Source organism: Aythya ferina (assembly GCF_964211825.1).
Source record: "Aythya ferina genome assembly, chromosome: 2".
NCBI lineage: Eukaryota > Metazoa > Chordata > Aves > Anseriformes > Anatidae > Aythya > Aythya ferina.
The window spans coordinates 122968699-122981188 of record NC_140297.1 but is presented as its reverse complement, the minus strand read 5'-3'; the positions used below and the strand labels follow the sequence as shown (position 1 = coordinate 122981188).

Sequence of the window (12490 nt, the reverse complement as noted above, 5' to 3'; positions counted from 1 at the left end):
TGAAGAATACTGTGAAAGTTGGTTTTCCTGCCTTAACTTGTCATAAGGGAATTGACATAAGGAAACTTGATAATGATGAACTCTTCTTTTTTTTTTTTTTTTTTTTTAAGTACTTTTAAATTAAAAAAAAGTTAATGGCGGGGAAAAAAAAATAAGATACTAAAGCAAAATGCAGTAAGTTCTCAGTGAACTAACATGGCTCTCACAACAGTCCTTAGAAAAAAATTGGAAGCTTATTCGGGATGAGGGTCTTGCTGTGATGGATAAGAAAAAAAGCCTCTTCTTGCCCGAGGATGAGAATCTGCGAGAAAAGGGAGACTGGAGTCAGTTTACTTTATGGCAACAAGGTAAAACATTTTGTATTGCTCTTTCTCCACTTATCCCAGTTTCACTTTCTCACATTAATATAGCATAATAAGGAGTATCAACACAGTTTTTCTGGAATAGTTTTTTTAATCACTGTACCTGTTATTCAAGTCTGCGGAAGAAATGATCTGATAAAATAGTGTCTGAGACCCCAGCAACAGTGAACAGGAATTCTTTATTCTAAACCATGTAGCCCATGAGCATTTCTAAGAATCCCTTGAGGGTAATACTCATTTCCTGGCAAGGCTGCCAAAATTTTGCATGGTAATGCATGTGGAGATCAGCCTGAGGGAAGACAGGAAAGCAGGAGAAGAAATATTCTCAATATTGTGTTGCCAGCTAGGTGAGATCCATCATTCAGAAATGGTATGGGCAAATAGGATGTGAGCTTTAATAAGCCTGCTGTTCTGTCTCTGAGCTTTGCAGTGGGAGACTCAATTACTGGAGTGACCTGAACTTCTTAAAAAACTTTACATGTGAAAGAGTGCCGTAAGATAAAATATTAAAAGCCAAGGTGTATAAAAATCAGATGTTGAAATGGTATCATATTGGTGGCATTTTTTGTCTTTTTAATGATTATACTTTAATGATCTACTTAATCATTAATAAAAGTATAATCATATTTTTAGAATCATGTTTAAAATGATAGAAAGCCTGCTTCTCACAAATAATTCAAAAGCAAAGAAGTGGCAGGCTACTTTGATATTACAATATGTAAGCACTTGCTGTTGCATAATTTGTAAAATGTGTATGATATTATTTACCTCTTTTGGTGTCAGCTCTTTGACATCTTTGTTGCTGTTCTGCAACGTAGAAAACAAGGGACTGTTTGTTCATTGCACTTATGAATGCTCAATCTCTTATTTTCACCAGGAAGAAAAAACGAGAATGCTTGCAAAGGTGTTCCGAAAACGTGTGCTTTGTTGGAAAGATTCCCAGAAGCTACAGGCTGCCGAAGAGGGCAGGTACCTGGCAAACTTCTTCATTTTTGCAAATCCCTAAAGCTGTGAGAAGGTGATGTTAAGAAATGTGTACAGAGGAATGTATGACCTTGATATATTCAATGATGGCTCAGACACACAATGAAGTTGATACTGTAATAGCCTTCAGCAAATACGAGATAAAATATATTAGCTGAAGCGCTTCTATGGAATTTTAGTGAAACCATTTTCCCTTGTCATCACAGGGAGCTCATGTTGGGTAAGTAGTTATTTACCATGGGTCAACTGATAGTAATAACTTACCTAAACCTAGTCTTAAGTGACTTAAGAGGTCATCACAGTCAGTATGGCTAACTCCAAGAAAACTGACGCACCACAGCTGAAAATGGATCTATGCCAGAGAGGAGAGTTACTGTTTTCTTCATCTTTTTTGTCATTCCAGTATACCAGGGTAAAACTTGTCAGAGTTTTACTTTACAACCATACTATAACCTGTCTGTGATTCAGGAATATTTAAATATTTGTATTGTACTTGAATACAGCACATATATGTATGTGAGACTCATAGAAGTTTCTAGACTGATCTGTGTGGGTAGATAGCGTACATGGCAGTAATCATTCCACATTTCACGTATTATTAGGGTTATAAAAGTATTTTCTGTGGGGTATGAATAACTTTTCTGCATAGCCAGCAGTACCAGTTATTTGGGTTGCTTTAGGGTCTGACTGGGCAATCAAGCTAATGTATCTCACTGTAGCAGAGGCAACAGAATAGAGCATCTGTGTTCACCACAGCCACTGGAGCTTATCACTTGCTTTTATAAGGAATTGCTGGTAAGATGAAACCTCAGATGGTGGGAACAGCTAAGACATTAGATACACATTCTCTTATGCTCATTTTGTTGGAGAGCTAGAAATGTCTTAAAATGCAAGATTTATCAAAGCTACCTTGTCCTATCCTGAAATGCAGATTTCTCAGTTGAAAAGGTGCTTCTCACCACTGTCATACGATATTCATCCTTCTTGTTCATTGGGTTGTAGAATCACAGAAAGGGATCTCTGGAAATCTTCTAGTCTACCCCCCTTCTCAAAGTATGGTAAACCGGAGCACAGGACACTGTCTCGTCAGGTTTTTAAATGTCTGAGGATCAAGACTGTACAACCTCTCTGGGCAACCTGCTCAAGTGTTCAATCACCCTTACAATAAAAATGTGTTTTTTCTTACTTTTAAATGGAATTTCCCATATTCCTAAATCTGTGTACATTGCCTCTTTGCCTTTCATTGGATACCACTGAGAAGGGTCTGGCCACATCTTCACTCAGGTATTTATATATATTGATAAGACACCCACTGAGCCTTCTCTTTAGGCTGAGCAGTCCAATCTCTCTCAGCCTCCCCTCATATGTCAGGTGTTACAGTTCCTTAATCATCTTTGTGGCCCTTCACTAGATTTGCTCCAGGATGTCCATGTTTCTCATGTAGTAGGTAGCCCAGAACTGGACACTCAAGATGTCTCACCAGTTCTGAGGGAAGGATCACCTCCCTCAAACTGCTGGCAGGGCTTGGCCTAATACAACACTAAGACTGTTATCTTCCTCTGTTGCAAGAACATGTTGCTGGCTCACGTCCAAACTGTTCTCTGCAAGGACCCTGAACTCTTTTTCTGTGCAATTGTTTTCCGGGCAGTTCTATAGCTTGTAGTACTGCATGGGGTTACTCTTCCCCAATGCAGGACTTTTCATTTCTCTTTATTGAATATCATGAGATTCCTGTTTGCTCCTGTTTCCGTCTTGCCAAGGTCCCTATGAATGGCAGCAGAAAACATTTGGTTTATCAACCCTTTCTCCTCAATTTTCTGTCCTTGTCAAGGGATGCACTCTGTTCCATCATCCAGGTCATTAGTGAAGCTATTAAACAGTGTTGGACACAGTATTGAGCCTTGGGGTATACCTCTGGTGAGTTGGAATTTGTGTTTTGATCACAAATCCTTGAACCTGGCTGAACTGCCAGTTTTCCATCCCCTTCGCTGTCAGCTTACCTAGTTTCTACTTCATCAGTTTGTCGACAAGGATGTTATTCTACAGACAGTGTCAAAAGCCTTACAAAAGTTGAAATAAACAATACCCACCAATTTTCCCCTCGTCCATCAAGCTAGGCATCTCACTGTAGAAAGCTCGTTAAGCATGGTTTCCCATTCATAAATCCATGCTGACTGCTCCCAATCACTTTCTTTTCCTCCAAGTGTTTGGAAACTGCTTCCAGGATTATTTACTGTCACTGAGATGAAACCGACTGCCCTGTAGTTCTTCAGATCATCCTTGTTTTCTGCCTTGAAGACAGGAACAACATTTGCTTTCTTCCAGTCCTCAGGAACCTAACCTGGTTGCCTGACCTTTCAGAGGCTGTGCGTGGACTCATGACATCAGTAAGCTCCTTTACCACTCCTGGGTAAAATCCATCAGGGTCAATGGAACAATTTGTTGAGTTTGTCTAAATGTTTCCTAACCTGTGGGTAAGTCTTTGCTCCAGGCTTCTTTGCTGTTCTGTGGTGCCTGGGATTTCCAAAGGTCAGTCTTACCAGTAAAAACTGAGGCAAAAAAGCCTCATTGCAGCACTCCAGTCATGAGAGTGGTCCCACCACGTTTCTGTGATGGCAACCAAGTCGTAGCCTGCCTGCCGCACGATGGCTTCTAGCTCCTCCTGTTTGTTACCCATGCTGTGTGCATTAGTGTAGATACACTTCAGTTGGGCCATTGCCTTCTCTCCCAGCCTTGCCATTGTTCCCCCTGGCACAGCTCTAACAAGCCTTGTTTTGGCCCTGTCCCCTTTCTTACCTAGTTTAAAGCCCTCTCAATGAGCCCTGCCAGCTCCTGGCCTAGGATCCGTTTTCCCCTTAGAGATAGAGACCTGTCTGAGGCCATCAGGCCAGGTGCCGAGTAAAGTGCCCCATGGTCAAAAAAAAAAAAAACCACAAAATTTCTGTGTTGGCACCAGCCTCTGAGCCACATGTTTATCAGGTGGGCTTTCCATGTCCTCTCTGTACCTCTCCCTGCCACCGTACAGATAGATGAAAACACCTGTACTCCCGCTCCATCCACTAACCACCCATTTGATAGTCTTCAGGTTTCTCTCTTCAATGTCATCACTGCCAACCTGGACTATGAAAAGAGGATAATAGTCAGAGGGGCAAACCAGGTTGGGAAGCTTTCTGGCAATGTCCCTGACCCTGGCCCCAGGGAGGCAGCAGACTTCCCTACAGGTAGGGTCAGGCCAACAAATAGGTCCCTCTGTTCCCCTGAGAAGGGAGTCACTCACAACAATCACCCTTCTTTCTGTCCTGGTGGAGTCAGTCCTGAGGCGTGGAGTCGACTTCCTCGCCCTAGGCATCCTCCTGGGTAGACTTTCTGCCTCTTCCTCAGCTACCGGTCTCTCAAGCTCCAGGGCCTCAAACCTGTTGCGTAAGGGCACCTGGGAAGGTGGGGCCGGTGGGGGGGCATTGCCTGCGATGTTGAGCAGGGACCTGTTTCCATTTCTCCTCAACTCCGAGGTCCTCTCCCTCTGCCCAACAGCAACAGGGCAGGGGGTCCACCACCATCTGGGGTGTCTCACCCCGGCACCTGTCCTTCAAGCCCTGAAGAGAGTCGCTCCACCAGTCTATCTCCCACTCACACTCCCTGATATCCCTCAACCTCTTGACCTTCTCTTTGAGTTCTGCCACAAGGCGGTCCAGGTTGTCCACCTGCTCGCACCTCACGCACACAGTCTCTGTGCCCCCCCGCAGGTGGTAGCAACAGGCTCAGGCACTCCCTGCATCCAGAGACCTGAACTGCCGCAGTTTTGAGTGGGCAGTCGGTCTGGGTGTGTACAGACTTCCTGGAGAGCGCACTGTGCCTGGTGTACACCATTGCAGCTGAGCTAGCGGTAGACCGCCATTAGAGAAGGTGTTCGTATGGGTGGGGGGAACGCTCTGCCCTGCCTGCGCGAACTGCCGGGTCCTGGTGGCTCCCTCAAGTGGGCTCGATGCCGGAAAAAATAGCCCTGCCTGTCTGCTCCCCTGCTCCACTGCAGAATGCGGCTGCCCCAGAGCCGATCGCCTCGGCAAGATGAGAGGGGACAACAGGTAACGCAGGACTTGTGCCTCCTGTGGTCCATCCTTTTAAATAAGTGTGTCTGAAAATCTTTCCATTTCATCCAGTTCTGATTATTTTAACCAAATTAAAAGTGTGCACACAAACACACACCACAAGACTTGCCTTTTTGTAGTATCGAACACCTTCAGGATGTAAAATCATGCGATTGTTGCTGAGGCTAACAAAATGTGACATTGCACTTCTGATTGGTCGTCGTGGATGAGATGTAATGAAATCCTAAATGCGTAGCAGTATGCTTGTGAAAATGGCTTTGTTGAAGTCGTCCTCTCTCTCTCCTTGCAGATCAAGTATTCTGTAATGCATCCAGGGACTCATGTATGGCCCCACACAGGGCCCACCAATTGTCGGCTAAGGATGCATTTGGGCTTGGTGATACCTAAAGAAGGCTGCAGAATTCGGTGTGCCCAAGAAAACAGGTATTTCACCCTCCCTCCTTTGGTCATTCATTTTCCCCTACCTTTCTCAACCCTGAGAAGTTGTGGTGCTGCATGTAGTAAAAAGAAAGAAAAGAAAAAAAGATGCTTCACTGATCAGGAGGTGCTATGTATTTCATTAAACAGGCAACCTACACCCTCACTCCTGCTACAAACATATAAATGTCAGTTGTCAAACAATGCCAGAAGGATCTTTGGAAACAAAGCTGCTCTTTTCTGCTATAGTGTGGAAATAACATTGTTTTTAGTCTATGAAATGTCTGTGTTTACATTTACAATGTCAATCTAATAAACTTGCCAACAGAGGTTTGTTTTATTTTGTTTTATTTTGTTTTATTTTGTTTTATTTTGTTTTATTTTGTTTTATTTTGTTTTATTTTGTTTTATTTTGTTTTATTTTGTTTTATTTTGTTTTATTTTGTTTTATTTTGTTTTATTTTGTTTTATTTTGTTTTATTTTGTTTTATTTTGTTTTATTTTGTTTTATTTTGTTTTATTTTGTTTTATTTTGTTTTATTTTGTTTTATTTTGTTTTATTGTGTTTTATTGTGTTTTATTGTGTTTTATTGTGTTTTATTGTGTTTTATTGTGTTTTATTGTGTTTTATTGTGTTTTATTGTGTTTTATTGTGTTTTATTGTGTTTTATTGTGTTTTATTGTGTTTTATTGTGTTTTATTGTGTTTTATTGTGTTTTATTTTATATTTTATTTTTTGCCTTAGAATTCTTCACTTAGTCAGCAAAAGCTGAGACTAAGCTATAGCTGCCTTTTCACCTCTGTGACCAAATACTACTGTATTTCTGCAGAAGTATTGTTCCTAGCTGAAACATTTGTTCTAATTCAATATAACTCAATTAAAAATATTCCAACTGAAGTTGATTTAAAGGTTGATTTACATCTATAAAGTGTTTGGCACAACGAGTTACACAGGTAGCAAGTTTATTCAGAGTACATTTTGAGTAAGAATTCTTGTCCCTTTAGGCAGAAATTTATGCTGACTTGGAAACCAGTTTTGTCTCTGTTTTGCGGGAAGAAAAAAAAACAAAAACAAGAAGGAAAAAGAAAAAGCAATGGCTTAGATGTTACAATCAGAGCATATACTCCCCTGGGAAATATGAGAAAATCCTAAACTTAAGTTAGGATTGGGTTAGGTTTTTACATGATATTATTAAACACAGGAAAATATAGTATTAACTATATTACTTTTTTATTCGAAGACTTACCTTCCTGAGACTTACATGGACTTCTAATAATGGTTAATATTTATGTATCTCTATATATCTACCTTGAAGATTTTGTCTTGTCTGTAGCATGAGTGCAACAAGTGTTAATTTTGAAATATTTTCATAGTACTAATGTACAGCTATATTTGATATTGAGAAATCCACTCATGCCTGCATGACTGTAATATATAGCAAAGTTGTTTTTTTTCCCCAACATCTGAAAATAACTACAACAAGAATTTTTTAGAATTTCTGAGGATACAAGTATCCATCTGTTAAAAATGTCGCTATAGATGTGTTAGGGCTCCTACCAACATAACGTTGACTGTGACAGACTATTAAATAAGGTATAAAACATACACTACCTAGGTTGTGACACACGTGTTTATTTCCAGCATTCCAATTCAATATCCAAAACAAGTTTAAAATACAATTGGGGATGAAGTTAGAGGTAGATAATGGGCTTAGAGTACTAATAGGGAGATGTGGGGTATTTTCACTGCAGGACACTATAATGAATTCAGATTTGTGGGGGCTGAAAGGCGTTACCATTAGGTGGCTGTTCAGTAGCCTGTGTGAACAGAGTGGTGGTTTTTATCTATTTCTAAGAGACCAGGTATCCACAGCTCACCACTCATTAGGCTGGCCACCCTTCCTTGTCTTAATATGAACAGCAGGGATAGTGGTTTGGAAAATGAATGTAACTACACCCCCCTGGTAGCAACAGCCCCTCAGCATCAGGGATGTGGCAGGGCAGAGTGGAAAAACGTATGTTGCTGCTGGTATGCTGCAGACAGCACTTCAGTGTCTAGGCTTCTGAATCTGGCTCATTCTTATGCATCAGACTCGCTCATTTGAAATGTAAAACTTGCACTCAAGAGCTGACTACAGCCTGTTTTGGAATGTGTTAGCTTTAGTTGATTTTGGCAAGAGCTATATATTCATAGTCAAAGACAGAATTTCTTCACTGAAAACATTGAAAAGGTATGTTCACTAATCATGAGAAGGGTGGGTTATTTAACATCCCTTTCTCCATGAAAGAGGTGGGAGAACTACCGTGGAAAGAAATGATGTCAGGAGAAAAACATATCTTTAGCATTTTCTGTTCCTCCTCTCCTGCTGGTTCAGAGCAGTAGGAAGCTAGTGGTTTCTAACTTGAGCTGGCTCAGGCATGAAGGTTAGTGTATCAGGGGTCAGTGCTTCGATGCTTTCCTTTTCTGGCTTCCTGTCCCGCTACTGCTACAAGATAGAGAAATACTGAGAATGTTGTGCCCAGTTACCTCTGTGCCACCCAGTGTAGGTGTTTAGAGGGGAAATACTACTCTTCAGCTCATCCTTTGATGTACACGCTTTACTATTATACACGATTTACTATTTATTAGCTTTGTCTAATACTGAATTTTACTCCATCACTTGCACAGGAGTCTTTATGTTGCTGCTAGGAGATTGTGCACCTCATGTTACTCAGCACAGCTATAGTAATTTTAGCTCGTTGGGCCATTCTGAAGTCCCAGCTCTGTAAAGTACCGGGTACAGTGCACAAAAATGGGAGGTAAATAATATCTAGTTATCGAAATCAAACATCTCTGTCAGGCATGGTAATCATGTTTTGAAACAAAGCTGCAGAATTACAACCTTAAGCAGAAGTCGGTCCAAGATCTCACCTGTGACAGGTGAAATAACAGCTGTGCAGGTGACATAAAGCCCTAACCCAAAGTGGTTCAGCACCAGACAAGAATAATATCCTCCCTGTGGTCCCACTGTGAAGTGTTTCTCACACCATGAAGGCATCTGGAAAATATTTATTTGCATACTAATGGTGTTTTTTGTAATCTATCCAAAAGGGGCTAATAGTTCTGTCAACTTTATGACTTCTTCTTTGTTGTGCAAAACAGCCTGACCCAGTATGATGCAAATGATAGATCCGTGCTTTTAACCTCTGAAGCTATTTCATCTGGATGCTTGGAGTTTTTATTGTCCTTTACTGAGCTACACTTTCAGGCTATTTAGTGCAGTCCTGTTCAGGCTTGATTTAATTTAGAGGGTGAAAAAAAAAGGCCTGATTCTTTGCCACATTACAGCATTGACTGGAATAATACCAATGTAATTCTAGTGCAGTAGCAGAGACTTGGGGCCTGTATGACATAGAACATTTTTGTTTATTGGAAAGATGATTTGGTACCAGAAAAAAAAAAAAAAAAAACACACATGATTATACTTGAAACCTGCAAAAAACTCATTATATGGGCCTTCGTGTCTGATGTCCACATGCAAGACAGTGTGAATTTTTCACTGTTATGCTGGTTGTCCACTGTTTTAAATATGGTCAGATGATCATTTCTATCTCAATTTCCATTTCCCTTCAGAACATTACAGCACAGCCCCATCAATGTTGTTTTTTGCTTTTGTTGAGTTAAATGTTCAAAATACATAGATGACTTAGGACGCTGAATCTCATTTTCACTCCGATTTTGGGGGAGAAAAAATAAAGAAAATCTCCATGTGAATGAACACATGAATGGGCTAAGCAATATATTTCCATCTTTGATTATGATTAACTTTGCTTCTTTCTCAGTACTACTGTTCTTAGTTCCTAATTCCTTTTAAGGACATCAATCCTCATAGACTTTGCTTCCCAAGGGATCTTGTTGAAAAACTTTATTATGTAGTCATTGCAGAGTGACTTTAGAAGGTAACATTGGCTGTTAGTGACTTGACTGACTGTTACACCGTCTCGGGTGAGACTGGATGAATAATCAGACTCGTGTTTCTGTCTTGTTGCAATGCAAAATAAATTTGCTTTGCTTGTGCCACTGCTTGACTTTATGATAGACAAACCATGCAACACACAACCAGCTGCTGTGTCTAAGTGCAGAAGAAGTCTGAGATCAGAGGGACAATGACAAATGGCTAGCACAGTGACATTTTACAGTGTGGTGGCAGTAACACTAACGTTCACTGATCATATGCTGATTTTTTACAGTACTGAGTCTGCAGTTAACCAGGCACTAAACCTCTTCTCAAAATTATGAATCCAGATCTCAACAGGCTAGAGAAGTGGGCCAACTGAAACTACATGAAGTCCAACACAGGCAAATGCAAAGTACTGCAACTGATAATAGATTAACATTTTGCAACAGTATAGGATACATGATGACTGGATAGAGAGCAGCTTTGCAGAAAACGACTGAAGGTCCTAGAGGACAAGCAACATGTGCTGTCATTTTGATGAAGCAGTTTGAGGGGAGCAATTTTTTCCCTCTCTTCTGAACACAAGATATGGTAGCTGCAGTTCTGTGTCCAGCCTGGGGGCTCTTCAGCACAAGGAAGTCACTGATAAACTAAAAGGACTCCTGTGGAGGTTGAAAAAGAAAAAGCCGATTAGGTTTAAAAAAGCTGACATTATAAAAAAGTTGACATGCTCCAGTCCTCTACTGAGTGGACTCAAAGAATTTGGAGTCTGAAAAAGAGAAGGCTAAAGGAGAACCTGGTTACTGTTTTCAGCTAACAGTGGGAAACCATGCACAAGACAGACTCTTTTTGGAGGTTTGTAGATATAGAATGAGACATTAATAATGGCATGAAGGTGTGGCAGGGGAGGGTCAGGCTGGGTGTTAAGAAAAGGTTCTTCACCGAGAGGGTGGTCAGGCACTGGGACAGGCTCCCCAGAGCAGTGGTCACAGCACTGAACCTGTCAGAGTTCAAGAATTATTTGGACAATGCTCTCAGACACACGGTCTGATTTTTGGGTGGTCCTGTGTAGAGGCAGCAGTTGGACTCCATGATCTTTGTGGGCCCTTTCTAAATCAGGATATTCTATGATTCTCTGAGACAACGGACACAAAGAAATAAATGCTCATTTATTAGGCTGGTGAAACACTAGAAGAGATGATGGAATGGTTATCACTGTAGATACTCAAAAATCCAGTAGATAATAACCTGAGATATCTCATCTAGCCTCAAAGTTAGATCCAACTTTGCAGTAAGACTTGCTCTCAGCAGAAGCTTGGAACAGATAATCTTCTGAGGTTTCTTCTGACCTTAATTATTTCGTGGTTTTATATTTCATAAAGCTGAAAGGAGTACTGATTCTTTCAACCATTAATATTCCACCATTAATATTAATTTTCTTTCTTTTTTTTTTTTTTTCAAACAATGGAATTTCTCAAAAATAAGCCAGTTTGAATAAATTATGTTTCTCTTTTTGTGCCTAACAGAAGTGCAGATCTTGGAAAGATTTTGCTGTTAAAACTTGGCTTTTCCATGTAGCAATGAATGCTCACCCAGAGTGGTTAGGTCCCCTTCAGTGACCTCCTCTGCCTTAGCATTACTTGGCAAGCAGAAGAGGATTAAATTATGTGGCCTCATCCTTTCAGTTCAGTTTCAAAAGTATAACCTGACCTAGCATACGCTATGTCATTGCAACCTTCCCCTGATGAAAAATCTGTAGGCTCTGTGCTTTGAATGGATTTATGGGACAAGACTGATAACACCCTTGATATTATAAAGCAGGATCAGGGCTTAAGTCTGTTGTTCTGATTTTCAGAAAAAGCACACTGATATAGCATAATTTATTTTCAAAACATATTGCTCATCATACCGCCAGTTTCCATTACTCATTATGTGTATATCTGATTAGAAAAGTGGAGAAGTTGATTATTGTACCAGTACCTCTAAGCTTGATGAATGTTCCCAGGTTATTGGACTAAGCTCATTAAAATTAAATAAATAACAAATATTGCAAATGTCTGAATATGTATGTGGGCACATATGGGCATAACTATGCAGAGGAAGAGAAAACAATCCCTCAATAATATGAAGCTTCATTAGACTGATCTTTCTCTACTTTTATGTCAATTAAGACTCAGATACTCTTATTTATATCTTAATAATCTTAATTATATCTTGCCTATAAAAACCGCCATGGCACTTCAAATACTACACTAACGCATGTTCTCTTTTTGTGTTGCAGAACCTGGGAAGAAGGGAAAGTTCTTATTTTTGATGACTCTTTTGAGCATGAAGTGTGGCAGGATGCTGAAAATTATCGCCTGATATTCATTGTTGATGTGTGGCACCCTGAGTTATCAGCACAACAGAGACGCACCCTTCCTGCTATTTAAGGGGTTACTTCTGATGTGAAGAGCATAGGAGAGAGGACCCTTCAGAGTATGCAAATAGAAGCATGCGGGATTAATTTATCCTGCATATGAGGAATACCAGTATTATATGGGTTAGAAAAGATGACAATGGCATTTTACAATTACAGAGGACTTGAGTTAAAAAAAAAAAAAAAAAAAAAAAAAAAAAAAAAAAAGGCAAGCCATGTTTTTATTTGTTTGTTTTTTCTTTTTTTTTTTTTTTCCACACTGAT

At 40.2% G+C, this 12490-nt stretch overlaps 1 protein-coding gene across 20 annotated transcripts in view; it reads left to right on the top strand.

Annotated features, from left to right (window-relative positions):
- ASPH (aspartate beta-hydroxylase) overlaps nucleotides 1–12423 on the top strand; it is a 117360-nt gene extending 104937 nt beyond the window's left edge. For 16 of the 20 annotated variants that reach the window (XM_084509254.1, XM_084509253.1, XM_084509250.1 and 13 more), the window contains 4 exons: nucleotides 212–347; nucleotides 1240–1331; nucleotides 5742–5875; nucleotides 12089–12422. In XM_084509254.1, coding sequence (XP_084365380.1) covers nucleotides 212–347; nucleotides 1240–1331; nucleotides 5742–5875; nucleotides 12089–12239 — 513 coding nt within the window. In that variant the 3' untranslated portion in view covers nucleotides 12240–12422. Of the gene's footprint in view, nucleotides 1–211; nucleotides 354–1239; nucleotides 1332–5741; nucleotides 5876–12088 lie in introns of those variants that run through there. The other 4 variants (XM_084509246.1, XM_084509275.1, XR_014689538.1 and 1 more) reach the window with 3 other exon arrangements.
- The last annotated feature ends 67 nt before the right edge of the window (nucleotides 12424–12490 follow it).